The sequence below is a fragment of the Megalops cyprinoides genome, chromosome 25 (assembly GCF_013368585.1).
Source record: "Megalops cyprinoides isolate fMegCyp1 chromosome 25, fMegCyp1.pri, whole genome shotgun sequence".
In the NCBI taxonomy this organism is placed as follows: Eukaryota; Metazoa; Chordata; class Actinopteri; order Elopiformes; family Megalopidae; genus Megalops; species Megalops cyprinoides.
In genome coordinates, this window is record NC_050607.1 from 6,477,906 (window position 1) to 6,498,477 (window position 20,572).

Consider the following 20,572-nt stretch of genomic DNA (forward strand, 5'->3'; position numbering starts at 1 on the left):
AAGATACTTGTCAGCTGAAATGAGGACCTCCCACCAGCAGCTGATTCCTCATTTTGTATACTGTAACATAGTGGTGCAAATTACATGTCATAATTTTTCATTACATCGAAATATTTGGTTACATTAAGATTGTAAAAAAAAAAAGGTATCAGACAAAAGTAACTTATCTGCTTTGCTTGTTTGTAGCTCACCAGCCGCTAAGCAATTTACTTATAAAAAGTATTTTAAGTATACATTGTAACATATGCTAGTGTAACTTGGTAGGCAGGATGTTTTTATTATTTTAATCTGCAAATTGAATCTAATCAGTGGTTATCATTGCTATATAAAAATCCTAATTTCTGTTTATGCATTAAATCCGTAGGAATGTCAGACTGGAATGGCTTGACTGAATGGCACGGTGTGCTATGCCAGTGAAACCAAAAATGACGACTCTAATTTGTTATTCAACCCATTAGAATATACGTTTATGGCTACCTGCGGAGGTGCACCATTTCACAAAACAAAATTTGTGTTACCCGCTTTAGGCTGCAGCGACGATATCCTGTATTTTCAGGAAACAGTATGAGCGCTCAGTTGCGTCTACTAGCGACGCCTGAGCTATGCAGCAAGAGGAACCTTACAAAATGGATGCGTCTAAACTTTCTGTTTCTATTTCGTAAAGCAGCACCGATCAGTCGCTTGCGCTCGCTAACGAAGGGATCCTGGACATAACCTGTACTCACATGGCGACTTGTTGGAGAGGCGGATTTTTACTGCGGCTGGTGAAAGTCACCGAAAACAGAGTTCAGCCTAAAACGTCGGAGGGTTGATGACTTTATAGTTCTTCCTGGTTGCAGAACACTTTTCCTGACTATAACCATCGACGCTGGCAATGCTCGCTGTGTGTCTCGCTTGGTGAAATACTTGGCACAGAATCGCATGGAGCATTAACATCTTGTTCGAGTTTGTGGCGATCGAGCAGGCGAAAGTCCTTACAGCCACGCGTCGTAAGGACCCAACAATGCCGTTTTTCAAGAGGAAAAAAGGGAAAAGACTGACCAAAGAAAAACAATTTTCAGCGATGGAAAGCGAGAATGCTGCGTCCGAAGCAGGTGACGACTGTAATCAGGCACCTATTGGCACTGTATTAAAACTCGTTCTAGGTTATTCCACTTCGAGCTGCCATCTGCAAACTAGATAAATAAGAAGCTACCTTGGCATCTTATTAAGATGGTTAGTTACCATTTTACAAGTCGACAGCACATACCAGAGCATACTAGTTGGTGGGTGCTGATCGAATAGTTAAAAATTATCGATGTTTTTACGGTTAGTTCTGTGGCACGTGGTAAAACATATTACCTAATACAGTATTAGAAACATGGATTATTCCATAAAAAAGCATTCGATCGTGTAATAACCAGTGTAATAGAAGAGTGTCCAAATCGCCAGGTACAGTAATTAACAACGAAGATTTTGAGCAGTTGACAGAGGGTACCCACTTGAACAGTTCGCTAGGCTACGTATCAAGTAAGCTGTGGGAGACCCGATTTCATACATTATTTATTTTCTTAAAATACGCCCTTGCGTTGCAATGGTTCTACGTTTAGGTAGCTGGATATTTACTGCTATAATCGTTGTCTAGTAAAACCGCAGTCCCCTCACCTGGAAACTACACCCGAAGGCTTTGGGTTAATGACTAATCAGCACCCCACGCTGCCACCACCAAATCAACATGCGAATATAACAGTATTATTTCTAGAAGATATCAAGTCTCCACCATCAGGGCTGTCTACAGATCTGTGTTGATTCTGGTTGAATATTAGGGTGTTCTTTAAGATAACTCCACTCTTTTTCCTGCATGCTGCCATTGCCAGTTTTCATATGAGTGTTGACTGGGTTTTGTTATGGCTTGTGTTGATGATATCCATGGTGCTCTGTGGTCAGTGTTTACGTTTGTGTCCCTCTGAAACAAAGTCATTTTCCCATGATTCCAGGCCTTTCTTATCATTTGTGCTTTTTTCGGTTGTCCACGTTGTGTGAAACACATTCAAGCCTGGAGGTTGTGCTTCTCTTTCTCTGTGTCATTGGCCACTTCCTGTAGAGGTCAGATATGGGCTTCCCTGGGCCTCGCATACATCATAAGAGCTGTGTGAATAGCCCTACCCTGTACAGAGAACTGTGTATGTACTGAATATGCACTGTAGTTCTTTTGGAAATGTCAATTAAGACCAAGGTATTAAAATAGCAGGCTTCCTTCCAAACATTAATTTCAATTCGCTTGAAGGTCCAATGATGATTTGCGTTTTTTTTTTTTTTTTGAGTGAATCTCAGAGGAACAGCAGTGTCAGCACGGACTGAACAGAAACTTACTTTCCCCCTCAGCAAGGCTTGAACTGTACCCTGCTGCTTCAGCTGCAGGTGACCAGAATTTCATTTGTTTACAGCCTTTCCCAGTGCCCTTGGCGGCGATATTGACATTTCCCAGCCACCCCTTAGTTCTGGTGCATAGGCCGAGATTTCAGGTTTTCATGTCCAGAGTTTGACGATAAAACGTCAGCAAATTCTCCTGTCACAGGCGTTCTTCCAGATAATTATTTATGGTAAGCTGGCCACTTTCTGTATGGTAACATTTGCTTTCAAGGTACCTACGACTCAACCTATAGGAGCCCCTTGTATCCTGTTAATAACTGGTTAAACAACCAATAGGAGCCTCTGAGTCTGTCTCTCTCCTCACATTTTCAAGGAAAGAGATTTTAGGAAAACAGCCAAATTTCCACAATGGAGCAGGTTTATTCAGATGCGAACAGAGAGTAAACAAAATAATGGAAACGCCAAACATTATACGAATATTTATTAACTAACAAATTGTCAGGCTGCCCTTTGGCTTCAGTCCTACTTGGAATGCTGTTATACGAGTTTTGAGTGTTTCTAGTGGGGTATTGGACCGTTCTTGAAGAAGGAAGGCCTCCAGTTCTTTGAGATTGAAATTAACTCTGCACTTTATGTTCCAGAATTTCTTGTAAAGGTTCAAAGATGTATTTCAAAATAGAAAACATTACAGCTCATAACGTGAAGTAACATGGCTTTTAACATTAACATTAGCTATGCTAGCTAGCTAACTAACTTAACGAGATGAGTCTTCAACATCCAGAGAGCCAACGCCACCTCTTCAGATGCTCAAGCATAACTGATGTGCTCCCATGCCAGGCAAGGTCAGGTTTACAAATATTGCAGTTCACAACCTTCTTGGCAGAGTTAACCCTTTCGTGCGTACAGTCACACCAGTGTCATTAGCCGTTTACTGCGTATGCTAAAACCAGTGCGATTAGAAAACTACATTCAAAAAATTTGAGCTAATTTTAGCTTTGAGGAAACAGCGATTTAACACTAAAAATATAGCAAATGCTAACTGAAAACTATGAGAAGCTTAACGCTAATGAAAACATAAACCATGTAACCTAACGCGCATGCTACATAGCACAAAAAATAAGTTACGTGCGAAAGGGTTAAGAGTGAAATGCTGCCACACTCTTGAGGTCTTTGGTCGTGAAGGTGTTGCCATCTCTATTGTTCACTCCAGTAAAGCAACGTAGCTTAGGCTACATGTCTGAGCATTCCGAGTCAGCACGAAAAACACACAATGACATTACCAACTAATCGACAATTAAATTTGTTGGCAATTAATTTGGTCATCGATTTTAGTCAACTACGTCGATTATTCATTGCACCCCCAATTGTAGACTTGTTTAATTTAGTTGCCTCAATATACGAGTCCTTTTTTCATTTGGTGTTTCCATTATTTTGTCTACCCCTTGTAGTTAATGGTCCGACGTAATGAAGACCAGGAGGTACAGGGTGTTTTGTGTCTGTTTTTTGCTTATTTAAACATAAAAAAAATTGCATGTCACTCTCAGCTCTGGTAGCTTCATAATTCAACAAACAGGATGAAGTCCTCCACACACCCAAACATGCATGGGTTTCCTCCTTACCTGCCTAGTCAGCTGGATCACTGGAGCTCCACCATCCTTCTTAGCATATCTGAAGGTTGGGGGGGGATCACCTGTAGGTTAAGGAATCACCCGTATTCAGTAAAAGCTGATGGACTTTGGCACCTGAAGTTAAGCGTGCCAGTGTGAAAGGCTTCAGTAGTCTGGACAGGCAAGGAATGTCATGTAGACTTAACTGTCATGCCCCTTTGACAGCCGAACCATGCGGGAAACGGGCTTCCTCAGCCACCATTCTGTGTACCTCTTCAGTACAGGGTAGTTACACGGCTGTTGGAATTTGACTCTTATTTTTGTTGCTTAAAACATATTTCCTTTAATTGAGTATGTTCCCCAAGTATGTCTTTATTTACTGTGTCCATCATATCTTGGACCTTTAAGCAAGCGTAAGTAAATATTAAGATGTATAAGTGGATAATTTAAAACGTAATCTCTGACTTTGATAAGAAACAAGTCTTAATTTTTGTGGGGGGCCACATACCGTATTTTTTCTTATTTTTACGTATTTACATGAGTTTAGACTTTCACAGTAGTGGCATACAGAACTCACAATTACCAATGTTACCGAATTATTCACTTCAAAAAGCGGAGACATTGTCGCTGCACTCACCCGAAATGGGAAGAACGGCGAGACGTTAGCGAGGGCTGGACCGGCCGCATTCGTTCGGTATCGGGGTTCACGTTGGGCCAGTGTCGCCGCCCGGTCTGCACGGTCAGCCTGTGTCATGCTAATTCAGCTGCATCTAGTAAACATGGTACAAACTCTCATTCTCCAAGCGAGAATGTAGCTAGCTAACTAGCTAGCTAGCTACTCAACCACAGAAGTCGACATTAGCTAGCTTGCAATTATCGTACTTACCGAAACGTAGCTACCAACTTACTTTATGTTTGCATCGTTGTTTCAGACATATATTGTTAGCGGTTACATATGTTTTGACGCACATTTCTGGCTACCTTCAGCGTGCGACAGGTGGTTAACGGATGTACTGTTTCAGGTCACAGTGCTCGCCACAATTACTAAGGCTGTGATTTGCCGTTCTTCCTGTGGTGGTTGCAGAACCAATCATTCCCACTCATTGCAAGCTGCATGCAATTAATTAATTACACTCACGCCACACGTCAGTATGTAACGCGTTTTCAATTGGCATCATTAACACAAACATATAGTTCTTGAATTTTTCAAGGACCCCCCCCGTGACCACCCGGGGAGTTAGCAAAGTTAAGTTAGCAAGTGAACACAAAATAAACTGTATAATGTTAGGTTGGCAAACACGTGACTTTTCTTTTCCCCCAGTGTCTGACGTCGACGTTTCAAAATCCAACTGGCTATAAAGTTTAAAGAAATGACACAGAACATTAATGCAAAGGCTAATGGGGGATGAAGTCCAACAAGCATTACTATTCAAACTAGCTGTGTATGATACTTCCTAAGTAGATATATTCTAGCTAATTCAGTTTTAAGTGATCAGCTAAGGAGTTTCTGTTTTGCAGCTGGGTGGTGTTATTTATTTATTTATTTTTGTAAAAGAACTCAGACCCATCATTTCTTATCTGAAAGTGACTAGTCCAGGATCTAGTTAATAGCTGTGAATTACTAATTATTATTCTGCTATTTGGTATCGGTATTGTGTTAAACCTAGATTTAAAAAAAAAAAAACATAAATTACAAAAAAAATTCCCAGCCATGTCATCTGCTAACAGTGATTGGGAGCTCACAGCAGTGGAACAAATTGGCTCGGTTTCCTGGTCATACCACTCTGAGGCAGCCTGCTATTTTTCAGGCACCTACGAGTTGCTGTGATGACATCAGTGGAGTAGCGCCTGTCCTCTAATGAGCACCCATACCACTGTGGTACACAGTGTGACTTGGTTGTGCAAAAAAAAAAAAAGAAAACACTTCTCCATATGCAAGCATATCAGAGGATTTAATTGGTCTAGCTTCATTGCTCTTGCATGAACAATAGTTGTTGAGATGAGACAAGTCAACTGTACTGTTGGTGATTCCAAAACTGCTGTAGAAAGGGGAAAGGCATTTAAAAATGCATCAGATTTGAGCAGTTATTCCAATTTTTTTTGGAATAAGAATAACAATTCCAAAAAATGAAAAAAAGGGCTCTCAGCTCCTTCACGCTTGTTACAGATATACGGCTGATAATTGTACATTAGTCATATGCTGATTTTTCCAAGATTGCTGAGATTGGAGAGCATGCAGGAGGATGTAGAGAGCATGTGGTGTTGGAAAACCACGGGCCCCAATGAGGGCACCATTCAGTCGCCTCAGATCAGGGAGTTACTGTGAGGGAGGCTGTGTGGGCATGTCTGTCAGAGTCACTGTCCTTGATACTTAAAAGCAGGCCAATCACGGATGTGCCCACGTGGCGTACCTGTCTGGTGCTGTGGTGTACCTGGAAGGTCTAGCGCAGGGCTCAGCATCTTCCACCCCGTCACCACGGAGACAGTGGAACTGCTCCATGTGATGGTTATCCTGATACATGGTGCCATGCTCCAAGCCTGGGTGCTGGAGTAGTCTGTTGCCTCGGGAATGTTAAAATGTTGCTAGAGCTGACAGTCTTTTTCCACTCTAAGAGGCTCAAAGAAAATGATGCAGAAGGGAAACTCTATGAGGTAGGAAAGACGCGAACTTGGCAGTGCTGATGTATGAGAACATCCACAACATGTCAGATATGTAGCACAGCTACATTCATTAGCATGTCTCCCAGGGTACAGATAACTAGCTGAGTAAGCACAGCCAAGCTTCAACCCTTGTACTTTCTGTCTTGTGGCCAGAAATGGCACTCTTGAATGAAAAATCAGGGGCTGTCTATATTTTTGCTATTGACTTTTCAGCATGGAATATGATTGCCATTGTACATTACATTACATTTATTTAGCAGACACTCTTATCCAGAGCGACTTCCAGCACAAGAGAGCATAAGTGTCCATTCAAGAGCATATCATTTCAAGTTTGAATGAGCAGGGTAACAACACTCCCAAACCAGTGAGTGTGAGCACAACACTATTCAAGACGTACCATAAGTTAACTTGTGCTGACATGACTAGACAGCTGAAAAACTAAGGGAAGCCATGAACACACACTACCGTACACCGAAGTCACTATATCACAGAATCCATAACATGTTGCAATGGTACACGTAAAAAAACAAACAAAAAAAAAACACAAGTAATACATATACTGTGGGTACCAATACAGACAAGCATCGTGTCTGAGAGGAGCAACCCTGTCAGGATTGATCAGTTACAGAGCATAGTGATCTGGGTGGTACATATGTTTTGAAGACTGAAAAAAAAAGTTATTGATTACTCAGTTAATTCTCTCATTCTTTAAAAGAAGCATACCTCCTTGGTTAAATATTCCAATTCTAAGAGTTCCAAAGGCCGGGGGAAGGGGGGGGGGGGGGTCATATTGTACACTCGTTTTTTATTTACATTGTCTTATTTTCCTGGACTCACAAGGGGAGTCCTGCATTTACTGACCCTTTGTACAAGAATAAAACACAAATAACAGGAACACAGCTTTACTTTTTACTTCATGCAGTCCTGTTGGCCCCGGGCCATCGTTGCTGTCAGCAGCTGTGACCTCATTCACCAAGGTTTTCTATGCTTCAGTGTACACCGCGTGCGAGCCAGAAACTCGCCCCGCACCTTTTTTACTCGTGAGAACAGGAAAAACTGGAAAGCGCCGGTTAGGAGATACGTATGCGAAATTCTTCGGGCACGTTTGATTACAGATTTCATATTTATTGGCGAAGGATTTGTTTGATTTGAACTTTTGATACTGTACTGCCTTGATGGCAAAGGGGGTGGGGGGGAGTCTTTAAGGGTTTAAGAGTGAAATAATCGATGGTCTTTGTTGTTGTCATAGTGTCTCTCACATGGCTATTGGAACCAGTGCTGCCGGGCTCCGGAAAATTCCAGGATGACATTCTGCCTGCCCTGCAGAGGTCCTACATGTACTCTGAGTCCAAGACCTGTTTCCGGTATAGCTCTGCCCACCTGATCAACAATGCCGCCCTGCAGAAAGAGGTGAGCTCTGCTTTCACGTGATGCAGTTCCGATGTTGACATACCCCTGGTAAGGCTTCTAAAGCACTGCAGCAAGCCTCAACCCTCGGCCCGTAAGGGTTTTCAGCTGGAATGAATCAAATAAAACATGAAAACCCCAAAAATGATTCTGACCTCTCATGAATATTACACGCCTCTATGTCAGTCATGAAGAAGTGGTTGGTTGGACTGAAATGTTCTCAGCCTCTGAGCTGTACTGAAACGGTTGTGGTCATGTTGTGGCTGTAGGAAGAAAAGAGTGTTGCTAACGAGTTTTTGGGGGGTTTTACTTGACCACTGCTCTTTCCCAAACAGTACCAAGCCTTCCGGGCAGAGAAGAGAGGGAGGGCCTACACTGAAGAGGAGCTGGAGGAGTCATTCGGCTTCCTGCTATTTGACCATGAAGGGAAGGTAAAGACATGATATCAGTAATACAGTGCAGCCAGATGAGCCCCATGCAATCTCTAAAATCACTGAACTCACATATGAACCCAACTAAAATCAAGTCACCAGGTAACCCAGTCAGAATCACAGCAATCACGGTTCAACCCTGTCAGATTCACTGCCATTACAAATCCAGGCAGTAAGCATGAATGAAACTTGCTGTTTAATCCACAGAGAATCACCACAGTTACTAACTGACCAGAAAAGACTGTAGTTGATAATTATCACTGCCAGCACCAGTCCCAAATTCTTTGCTGATCTTTGTGTTCCCTCTGGTTAAGGCAAAGGAACTGTCTGAACGTGGCTTAGTGGTTGGACACAGCACCTGCTCCACTCTTGGAGATCCTTCCAAAGGTACAGTCATTTCTGTTTGGGTTACTGTTGGCTGGATGGGGGATGTTATTTCACATGTGTGTGTATGTGTGCTCATGCAACAATACAGATCACTCTTTACACTAGCTCTGTGTATGCATGTGTATATGTGTATGCATGTGTGCGCGTGTGCATGCACGTGTGTGACTGTGTGTGTGTGCACGTGTCTCTACAGCAGCCTGCCTTTGCCCCTCCATGCTGTTTTTATACAGTGTGAAAGTGAAAGGATCTCTGCACAGAAAACACTTTCAGTTTTTAGCTCCGGCTGCAAAAGTGAAACTAAACGGAGCCACAGTGCAACGGAGCAGCTCTTTTCAATGAAGAAAAAAACCCTTTAATGCCCCTCTCCTTGCCCACATGTCAGTGTACTTTAACAGAGTAATGCTGCAGTACTGTCCCTGCGTAGCTGGATGGATGAATGAGTGAATAAACGAATGAGAGAGTGAATGAAGGCACTGTTAGTTCTGTAGTGAACAACACTCAGCCCAACATTGAACACAGAACACATCTAACCTGGATATACTGAAATGCCATCAGACCTGCAGCTCACACCAACAGACAAGTGGTAAAAACACAGTAAAATCAGTTACTTTACCTGGCTGACATGGCTGTGCTTGTGTCTCTGCCGGCTTTCCTCTCCAACTGAAAGTGAAAGTGTCATATGTAACAGGGGCCAGCTGCAAGGGGAGAGGCAGGGAGGGTGGGGGAGGAAGGGAGGGAGGGGGGGAGTGAAGGGGGGGTACAGAATGAGGGGAGAGAAGAGCTGGGGAGGGAGAGGGGAGGAATGCCAAGATATTTCAGCTGTCTGTGTGCGTGAGAGAAACAGTAATGTTACATTTTTACCTCACAGTTCAGTTATGGGAGAGATGAGGAGCTAGACTGCTGTGTCCCTGTGTCCCTTGCTGTTAAAATCCTCAGGAGGGAAAGAATGGCCTGCACAAATCAGAGAGACGGATGAAAAATACAGAGACGTAGTGTTAATTGTGTTAACATGTAAAAAAGGAAACGGCGAGGAGGAATAAAATCAAAACCAGTGTTCTGTTTGGAACAGAAACGAGAGCCAAGCCCCACAGCAGATGTATGAAGCACATTTGGCTGGCAGCTATGATTGTGCTAGTTTGAAATTCAGGCCCCTTCTCGTCCGGGGTTTTCCCTGGTAGCACGCCGCACCAATCCAGTCAAACAGAGGAGTCTGTATGCGCATGCAGTATGCACTGCACGTGGTGTTGCGCAGTGGAATAATACAGCCTTGGATGACTGCCGTGGGGGTTCAGCATGCAGCTAAGGGCGTTGGGGTTAACTTTGTACTCTGAGGAATGTATTGACAAAGATCATGGCTTTACATAGACAGAGTCAATATTGCTAAATATTCTCTAATCGGTACTGATAAACCTCCGCACCTAGGCCACTTCCTTTTTCTCTTCCACCTTGATAGCAAGCACTGAACAAAGGATTTCCTTCAGTGGCTGTCCTGCAGGAGGAGGAGAATTCTCGAGTCTTCCGCTCAGTCCAAAGTGTTCTGACTCCTCCCAAGTCAGGTCAGGACAGCGGCGCTGTGTCATTTAAAATATTTGGAGATTAAGGTTTATTTATTCGTACAGAAATACCGTCTCGGCAGCTCTCGAGTAACAACTGTGTTGGCTTCCTGTTCCGAGAATGGGAAATGTGCTGGAATGAGCTTCCTCTTTTTTTTTTGCAGCCTTGGTGTTTTGCGGCCTCTTCCAGGCGTTGGTAAAAGAAGTGTTTTGAGTTTGCGAGAGCGGGCAGTTGCCATGGGGAGAAATCTCCCGTTTCTACATGACGAAAGTGCTGAAACCCGAGACGGGGGCAGGAATGTTGTGGAGCATCGACTGGGACAGAGCGTAGGCACACGCTCACCTAAAATATTCAACGTTTTTTTTTTCTCCCCTTTTGTTGAAAATGAAGATCAGTGGAGCTGACACTGGAAATGTGGATGGAGGTTAGCTGAGCTGTGAATGAATATGCAGGTGGCGTCTGGGGGAACTGATGTGTGTTTGCATATTAAAAGCAGTGGCTCTGAGTTGAGTACCTGAAAGCAAAATGGCTGTGTGTCTATAGAATCTAGAAAAAAACCTGTGCAGTTGAGTAGCATATGTAAGGCTGTGATTTTTTTTAATAGGTTCTCATTCTAGTGTTTTTGGGTACAGAGAGAAGGGTCAGCTTTGCCCCTGTGGCAATCAGCCTGAGATTAAACTGTCACTCCAATGTGAAAGGAATTTCTTGGTGCCCTGCGCAAGCTCACAGAGGTGGAAGCAACGGGCTGCATTTCTCTGCACGCTGTCAGTGGTTCCTGGAAAATGGCCTCCTTCTTACAGTTCCTGCCCTGAAGCCAGTTAGGCAGCTTTACGCTTATTGTTCGCACACTTTCCCTCATCCAAAGCACCGTGCAGACCTCACATGTTAAATATCACCCAGGGGTGAACATTCATTGAAACAACACCCTGCTCCCTTCAACAGGAGCAGCATGCGGCCTTCAGGGAGTAAGCCCAACCACCATTGAGTTACTCTCCTATTTAATGTCTGCTCTCTCTTGAGAGAATGTCTCTGAGTGACACCACCTCTTGCCCCACAGTCCCCTATGCTGAGTAAGAGGGGCTGACACCTACTGCTTCCTGTCAGCATCCCAGCGGGGTGGAACCTGTGGAACAGGACTTTCAAGAATATGGGTTGGGACATGTCTCTCCTGTTCAGAGGAGCAGGTTGCATCAAACCTGCCACTCTTCCTCACTGTATGTCTGCTGCAGAGTACACAGCACTGCCCTTTAACACATGAGCACATGTGAGCTGCTCTGCTCAGTGGAGCAAAGGTTCAGATCTCTGAACAGAGAGCTGACGACCTGAGCGTGTGTGCATGAGCCCGGTTTCTGTGCCGTGAAATTGTGGCCGTGTTCATGTGGCCTTTTCCCTAATCCCGCCCTTCTAATGCCAAGTGCCTGTCTGTGGGTCTGTGCCGTAAGGTGGGCCAACAGAGGTGGCCTTTGCTGTTTGGCCAAAGGAATGTTGGGTAAAATCATGGGATAAATCACCTCAAAATCATGGTAGCATTAATTCCCCTCCTTTCTGAAGTGCTGAAATCGCACAAGGGAGGGGCGGGGGGGCGTGTATATTCTCCTCCAGTTGTCCCGATGGGAGCACTGTGATAAAAGCTGTCCCCTCTTCACCTTTCAGGTGTTTACATCTCAAAGTACTCTGACTGCCTGGACTTCAACCCCTGGTACCACGGAAAGTCTGGCTACATCGCCATCCTGAGGCTGACAAAGGTAGACGTCAGACGGACTGAGGAGGCCTGTTCGTGCCTCACCTAAGGGTCAAAAGGTTGCCATTCCGGTTAAGGATAAGAATCACATCCACAGTTAATAGTTCAGTATTTCAATACACAAGCCAACCTAGCATTTTACATCTCTGGTGGCATTTCATTTCTAATTGGTTCTTGCTCAGGGTTTCTGTGTAAAAATCCTCAATTTGTGGCAAAAGACCAGGTGGGTGGTCATGTCTCAAAACTGTTTAACTAATAAAAACAGAAGAAAATGTAATCTATTGCACTGTAATCTATTGCATTGTTTAATGCACTCATTACCTCTACCAGCTAGCTTGTACCTTGCCTGGCCAACCATTGAAACCTGGTCATGCAGCGCTTCTAATATTGTTGACTCCTTACGTTTTTTTTTTTGCTTGTGTTGTACTCTGCCTCACTGGTAAGTCACTCTAGATAAAAGCATCTGCCAAATGAATAAATGTAAATGTAGGTGCGACACTGTGACATTACTTCATTTTCACATTACTGTCACCCTTTTGTGTTGACCTCTTAAAGTGTGACCACGTAAAACGTATAGTGAAGGAGTCCTTTTGTCCATGTGAGCACTGAAGCACCCAGGTTCACATGAGGACCAGGGAAGGGCCGAGCTGTTTGAACACTTGGCAACCGTCCAACAGTGCGCACACACACCCAGACGTGCTTCCTCCCTCCCTCTGCCGCGCCCCCACCCACACACACACACACACACACACACTCCCTGCTTTCCCACTGTGTTCCCTTACAGGGGAGAGTGAGAACGGTGATGGAAAACTACACCCGAAACTTCACCCTCCCATCACCCGGCTTCGACTGCCATGAGTCGGAACAGATCGGCGCTGTGTCGTCAACCACCAGCTCCTTCTTGGCCTACGAGCGCACGCAGGTATTGTCCTCTTGGGCGGCACCTGTTGTTGTTGTCACAGCTTTATCAGATGAAGGAGTCTGTTTATAACACACAGATTACATTTTACTGCGGCAATCCAGTTTAGCTGTAATCCACAGGTACAGTAGCAATGTGTACTGTGACCTCACTGTTCATATATCCCGTGTTCTGCCTGGCCATTCCTCACACTGACCCCATGACCTCTGACCTCTGCCCCTGTGCATGTTACAGTACTACCTGTACGAAGCCTGCGGACAGGGAGAGGGCATGGTGGCACGGCCCAGACATGCCTTGCCATTTGCCATAGTGGAGTTCTCATATGGAGAGACCAAGCCCTGCGCAGAGGTGTTACAGGAGAAAAGGTATTTTTCTGTACTGTTTGCAGCTTCAATGAGGTAAAACCCAAATTGCTGCCCATATGAAAGCCTACATTACTCCCCTACATTAGCCACACAGATTCTAACAAGTTCTAGCAATAATGTGATATTATGTAGCATTAGTAATGTGATATTAAAATATACCAAGCGGTAAGAGTAATGTGATATTAAAATATATCAAGCGGTAAGAGTAATGTGATATTAAGCAGTATCAGTAATTTGACATAAGACGTTCAGTAGTAACAGTCGTATGACATTGTAAGAGATGAAGTTGTAACGGCAGTGTTAATCAGCTTGAAAGAATGATGATTAACACTGTGTTTCTCCCTTCCTTTTGCAGTGTAGAAAAACCAGGTAAGCAGAAAGTCATGTTCAGCTTCTGTCAGGGTAAAGGTGAGGTAGTAGGGCTCAGCAAAGTGCTTTGTATGGCGTACAGGCTGAGGCTTATGGCCTGGTTTGAACACAGTTGTGTCATTTGCTGACAATGGCAGGAAGATTGGTAGATAGATGGCGTGTGTGTGTGTGTGTGTGTGTGTGTGTGTGTGTGGTAGATAGTTGGTGCATATGTTACATGGCATGAGTGCTGACATTCTCACTTTCATTGCAGTGGTTCACTACTACCCTTGGAGGGGCCAGCTCCAGATCCAGTCCCTTATCTACCATGTAGCCCTGAGGTCTAACGCTGGAGCACTGATCCCAGCACAGCTGTGAGTCTGACTGAGCTTCCTATACTACTACTCCACACTGCTGCTAAGGTCCAAAGTTCAGCCCTCTCAGCATTCCTCCATACTCTTAATCGACATTCTTTTCCTGTCTGTTGCTTTCTGATCGAACAAGACAGCTGGTCGGACAGTGTCACTGTTTTCAATAAATAAATGCCGTAGCCACTACTAACTACTACACTGACAGTACTGTGCAACTCTTACCTTGTTTTTTGTTACTTTAGACCTGAGACACTAGCAACTGACCACGTTATGCAGCTCTCAGACCTGAGGAAACTGTTGCCCCAGGGCTTCTTTGAAACCTGCTTTACTGGTGAAGGTGTGTCCGAATTCCTTTCAGTTCTCCGTTTCTCACTTCTTCGAGCATCACAGGTCTCCTGGAACAGAGAGTCCTCTCTGCCTGTAACCTCAAACCAAGGTCATTTAAGATTACATTGCTTCAAACAGCTACGATGACAGTGGTTATTATACTGACTGAAACTTGTGATGGAGCCCTAATGTGCAGTATGTATGAGAAGCACGACCTCTGGTTGCTAAAATTAATAAGGCTTTTCACACTGCATATTCTTAGCCCAGGGCTATCCTTAGTTGACCCTGGGATAATTTAGCCCCTTTTCACACACACATTGTTAACCCAGGGTTGGGTTAACCTAAGTCCAGGGCTATACGATTCACACTGCACTTCTACTAGCCCTGGGTTAAATGTCCGTTGGAACACACGACTAATGTTAACTTTCTGGAATGATTTGTGACTACTCTTTAACAGCAAGCAGCAACGTTAAAATGTCGCCATTAGCAGGGCTTTATGTGAGAGCGGTGTTGAAACCCTAATATTTTGAGCTTTTGTTTGAGTTGTTCCGGCATCCTATTGAAACCTGCCTCGGCTAGCTTCGCTGACAGATGGTGGAAAACCTTTCTGTTGCGGCATGTTCCATCTAGTTTGTCTTGAACGGACTTTTCCACAAAAGGACCACAAGCTCAGGAACAGTGCCGTTTCCGCCTGCGACCAATTTGATCTTCTTAAGTCTTTTCTGGACATATTATTGTTGTTTTAAGTTAGCTAGCTTGCTAGGTACCTTTAACATCTGAATGTTGCCGGTTTTGGTTAGTAGTAGTTACAACATAAATATAAAGTACGCGCGTACTGTAACGACGTGACGAAGAAGTTGTGTGATTGGACAACAAAAACGTGATGCAAAGTCCATTGTTTACTTTAGCCCCGTTTCACACTGGCACCTTTTAGCCCATGTTTAGTTGATTTTCAGGGGATAACCCCGCAAACTCAGGGCTAACCCTGCTCTGGATCAGGGCCAGCAAGCCCTAGATTAAATCAGGGTTAGCCCACTTTGGAATGTGCCAGGATTGTGCCAGTGTGAAAGGTTTCTTAGCCTGGGGCTAACAGCTCCCTTACCTGGGGGCTAAGAAGGTTCTAAGAATGCTTTCAGCCCTGGGCTAAGTGCAGTGTGAAAAGCCTTAATCTTTTCCTTTCCCTGGACAGCAGAAGGTTCACTTTGTACCAGCCACAGAGAGGTGGAAAGTGGTCTCAGTCAATGACTGGGGATCAGTGTCAGTTTATACTGAAAAAAGTTAGGGATAGAATCAGGATAGGATTAGCTGACCCTGGATCAGTGCTTGTGCATAGGAGCGGTACAGAACATGTGGTTGATAACCTTGTGTGTTGTGTTAGTGTCCCTTGAAGGCAGGTTCTACACTGTGTTCGAGGTGGTCACGTTGGTGGCCGACGATGCATCAGTCCGAGTCCTCACCCAGGAGCTGAAGGAAAAAGATCTGGTGAGCTTTAGACAGGAAGGCAAATAACACACTGTGGAATCAAAGCAATCCATCTCCCTCACTGATAGGCTTCAACAGAGTCACGTGGGGATCACAGGGGCCAATGATCTCTCTCAAAGAAAGCCTTAAATAATGATGTTCTGCACTGGTCTGAGTTCACAGCCTCCCCGAGAGTTAGAGGCTGACTACATGAGCATGTGTATGAGCCCAGTTTCTGTACACTGAAATGATGTGCTTGTTCATATGGCTTTCCCACCCCATAATCCTGCTCTTCTAAGTGCTGGGCAGTGATGCAGTATTTTATATCAGTTAGCTGTGGTGTGAACTGCCCAACCTTTCAGAGTCAGAGCGGACCCGCTGTCCACAAGACAAGTGGTCTGAAATCTGCAGCTCCAGCCCCACTACCCGCTAATCTGAAGTGTGGACTTCTGGATCCACTACCAACTGATCCGAGGTGTGCAGTTTTCTGCACCTCTGGATCCAATGAGCTGAGCTCTGCAGCACTGTGGGGATCCAGGATATGGTATGAGGAATGGAGGGCCAGTGTGGATTACCCATCTTCCGTCCATACATATATCCAAACATGGAATATCTGAAGGTTTTTTATGTTTGCTTTGAAGTCAAACGCTAATATGAAGCCACTGTAGGTCAACCATATTGCCTGGAATATTGAGCTGCAGATCCGTATTATTTAACCTGTTAATCAGCATCATTACCCAAGGGATCGTTTGTCCTTCATTTTTTCATCAGTGTTGACCTCACATTCTCTCCATCCACCTTTTCACTGTTGATTGCCACATTCTCCTCACACAACATTGATCCGAGGCTTCAGCCTCATAAAACTTTCACTCAGTAAACAGTTGCTTTACTGTCCATATTAACAAAGCCAGGCCTCACTTTGACAGAAACTCAGCCTGCGCTCAAAGTAAATGCCTTGCCAACTGAGCTGGTTTAATTCCTCCAGTAAGAATTTGTAGTCAAGCCTGGATGATCACACCCTGCTTTTTTGGAGTAGAGGACTTCCTGTTTGAATGGTTTCCTTTGTCTTTCCCAGGCCCTTCTTGTGCAGTTGAACGATTCTGGTTTCCTGGTGCTGTTACACTCCTCTTGCTTTCTTACATATGAAGGTAAGAATATTAAAAGTAAGTGTTAACTATGAAGCATATAAACGTAAACTAAGGGGCAAACTGTTATAATTATCTCCTGCTTCCTCAATTTGCGGCAGCAGTGTGAAGTCCTGTGCTGACCTCTTACCCTAAGAATTGTGGGCTTGATTCTTGGGTGGGGTGCTGCTGTTCTGTTTTCAAAGTGTTTACCCTTGATTACTGTTGTAAAAGTCCAACTCTGTTAAATCACTTTTTAAGTGTGTGAAATGTCTGATAAACTTTAAGAGTCACTTTGGACAAGGGTGTTTACTGGGCAGGCTATACTGTAATGTGATATGAAAGGACCTGTAACTTTATGTTCTCAGACCCCATGTCAGAAAGGACAGAGACACTGCTGGCCATGTTTGTGTTTCCTGACTCAAGAACAGTGCAGAAAGGTAAGAACATGTCTACTGAAATCAGGAAACATCCTCTTCTGAAATCAGGAAACATCCTCTTCTGAAATCAGGAAACATCCTCTTCTGAAATCAGGAAATATCCTCTTCTATATGGTTTTGTACCGTTATGACAATGACTGTTATGACTACCGTTTCTGACTTTGTACTGCTTTGCGCAGTTATTCTTTTTTTCTAAATAAGGGGTTTTCAAGAACAAAACGCCTTCCTTACACCTGCTTCATGAAGACATATTATGATAATATGGTTTGTGATCATCTGACCTGGTTTCTTGAAAAATATCCTCCTAATCTGAATTGACATTTTGTGGCCTGGTGGTATTTGTAGTTCATTAAGACGAGTCTGCTCAGCACTACAGTTTGTTTCAGTAGTAGTGCATGTTGTCTTCCTGTATTGAAGTTCCTTGTTTACTGCCTCTGCAGCAACAAAGATTATGAGGTCCAGCTCCGCCCTCTCGCCAGAGGTCATGCAGATCCTGCCAGGGTTGAACTACGCCGAGACCGAGGTGGAGAAATGTCCTCCTGACCAGCAGGAGGCGCTGTGCGAACTGGTGGAGCAGCGCTTACAAAATTATGCCGCCCTAATCCAGCCTGGAATGTTGGATAGCCCATCTAGGGAGGCGAGTGGCTTTCCAGACCAGTATGACATGCCAGAGGTGTTCAAGCACCTGTACAGCGCCCCCAAGTGTGGGGAAGCAACATTTCGGCAGCTGCAGGCCTACCTGGGCCAGCCAGATGCTTACACCCTGCCTGTTGCCAGAGCTGTAGAGCTGCTGGCGGTGGGACGGGGGGAGAATGATGATGACTCAGACGTTATCTACTGCTGCCTCTCCTCCCCAGAGGAGGTCCCAGCTACCCCTGCAAGTTTCCCTGGTGATGGGAATCCAGAGGAGAGTCAGAGGCAGAGTGACGGCCATGTTGAGGGGGTGGGGATGGAGGGTAGAGCTGTTCCAGAGGGAGACGCAGAGGGTGGAGCCGGTCATCACCAGGAGGGAGAGGAGGAGGCGGCGTTGCCCATTGCAGCGTCCCAGCCACCAATCCCAGAGGTCCATGGGGCACTGGGCACAGCGGTGCTGACCTACGCCGAGCCTTCTGTGGAGGTGACGGAGGCCACGCCCACGCCCATGTCAGGGGACCTGCCCATTGACCTCAGTGCGGTCGCCGCTGGGAACAGAGCTGTGACATCACAGCCCGGTGATGTGCCGGTCCGTGAGACTGGCATGGAAGGGTCAGCACAGGGAGGGGTTTTCACCAGTTTCACTGAAAAGGCTGGTGATTCGCTCGGTGCAAAAGGCCGCCATGCTGCGGAGAGCATATCACTAGTCCAGACATTGCCAGGGGCCAGACCTCCCACAGGTCCCACTAGGAGGACAGCCACCAGGCGGACCAGGAGGAGGAAGAAGAAAATCTCAAATCCTGCACAGCCAAAGGCCCTGGCGAAAGATCCCAGGGTTGAGGAAGAGGCAGCCATGATGCAGCCACAGACCCTGAAAAGGAAGGGCTTCCGGTATGGGCTGAAAACCATTATCACAGACTGTGGTAGGGTCTTCATTCCACATGGCTCAGAAATCCTCCCCAAGGACATCATGTCCCTGACAGAGATGCAGACTGTGAACAGTAAATGTTTGGAGGATGTAGCTGCAGAACCAGCAGGAAACCCTTCCTCACCTGTAGAGACAGCCAATAGACAGGCTGTGTCCACAGAAATGGCAAAAGGACAGGCCCCACCCATGGAAACAGCTGACAAACAGTCCCCACTCATGGAGACAGTGAACAGACAGACCCCACCCACAGACACAGCTGACAGACAGACTACACCCATAGAGACAGCTGACAGACAGACCTCACCTATGGAGACAGCTGACAGAAAGGAAACGGGTTTGTCCTGTGAGCTTCTGGTAGGCACAGTGGTCTCTCCTCTGGTTGTAGCTGACCAAAACAAAGACCCAGAGAACAAAATACCTCCCGATAAAACCGGTTTGGAGGGAACAGCTGTGACAAAAACATTAATTTCACTAGGGGAACTGAGGACGATTCTTCAAAAGGGAAAAAGGAGAAAGGCTCGATCTCTTGATGACCAGACATTTGCGGCTCTGAAAGAGCCCCCCCCCGTTAACAGTGAACCACAGCACAAGAGAAGCAAGAGAGACGCTTGTCCGGAGAATGACCCGCAGAAAGCTAACCGTAACTGTGGAAGCACCGTTTCTCCGGTGGGGACACACCTCTTGCAGTCAGAGTCCAAGCTCATGAACATTTTGGGTTCAGATCCCAAGCTGCTGGAGAAAACACAGAGGGCAGAGGGAAGCCCCAAGGATGGAACGCGGCCGAGGAGGAATTCGCCGAGGAGGAATTCGCCGAGGAGAGCGGATGTCGTGAAGTCCTCCCCACGTTCCGACGAAGCGCTGAAAGCCGCGGCTCCGTCCACCACCGTGGCGGAGCTCGTAAAACTCGTCAAGCCGTTCAAAAAGCGACTGAGGAGCAGAATAACCGAGTGCATAAAGGAGAATGGTAGGTGTTTGAGGAATGGAGTTGTTTTTTTTTTTTTTTATAATGGATGTGCTGTTTGCATGATTACATCACAGTTTACACCATCATTCATAATTAACAGAGATATTAATTTTGACTCATCAGTGTGCCATAACTATGAGAAATTATAAAGCTGAGGGGCTTCCGAGTGGCTCAGTGGTTAAGGCACTCACTTGGAGTACAAACTGAACTCTGAGGGTCAGTTCTGAGCCAGAGCCAGGGTTCGATGATAGCCGTGTCATCAGCTAGTAATTACAGGAAAACCCACAGCAGTGGAACACATTGACTTTGTTCCACTGGGGATAGGGGTGTGTATAGTATGTCAGCAGGCGTTGCTTGTCTCACTGCTTTCAGGCATCCTGCATTTTCTCAAGTGTATACAAGTTGCTCAGACAACATCAGCAAAGTAGTGCCTGTCTTCCAGTGAGCCCTCCCCTCCATTGTAGTGGGACTTGTAGGGGGAAATACAGCTGTTGTTGGCTGTATGCTAGTGTACGGAAGACTTGCATTTTTTCCCCTCAGCAGTTGTAGCAG

General features: G+C 45.3%; 1 protein-coding gene across 4 annotated transcripts in view; it reads left to right on the top strand.

The window, feature by feature from the left end:
- The first annotated feature begins 594 nt into the window (after nt 1–594).
- Nucleotides 595–20,572, top strand: part of tasor2 (transcription activation suppressor family member 2) — a 30,176-nt gene continuing 10,198 nt past the window's right edge. For 3 of the 4 annotated variants that reach the window (XM_036519896.1, XM_036519897.1, XM_036519900.1), the window contains exons 1-14: nt 595–1,094; nt 7,870–8,030; nt 8,363–8,458; nt 8,773–8,845; nt 12,053–12,144; nt 12,925–13,062; nt 13,294–13,424; nt 13,780–13,793; nt 14,047–14,146; nt 14,386–14,480; nt 15,849–15,952; nt 17,007–17,094; nt 17,424–17,495; nt 17,936–20,020. In XM_036519896.1, the coding sequence (XP_036375789.1) occupies nt 1,004–1,094; nt 7,870–8,030; nt 8,363–8,458; nt 8,773–8,845; nt 12,053–12,144; nt 12,925–13,062; nt 13,294–13,424; nt 13,780–13,793; nt 14,047–14,146; nt 14,386–14,480; nt 15,849–15,952; nt 17,007–17,094; nt 17,424–17,495; nt 17,936–20,020 (3,340 nt within the window). In that variant the 5' untranslated portion in view covers nt 595–1,003. The remainder of the gene's footprint in view (nt 1,095–7,869; nt 8,031–8,362; nt 8,459–8,772; nt 8,846–12,052; nt 12,145–12,924; nt 13,063–13,293; nt 13,425–13,779; nt 13,794–14,046; nt 14,147–14,385; nt 14,481–15,848; nt 15,953–17,006; nt 17,095–17,423; nt 17,496–17,935; nt 20,021–20,572) is intronic. The other variant, XM_036519898.1, reaches the window with a different exon arrangement.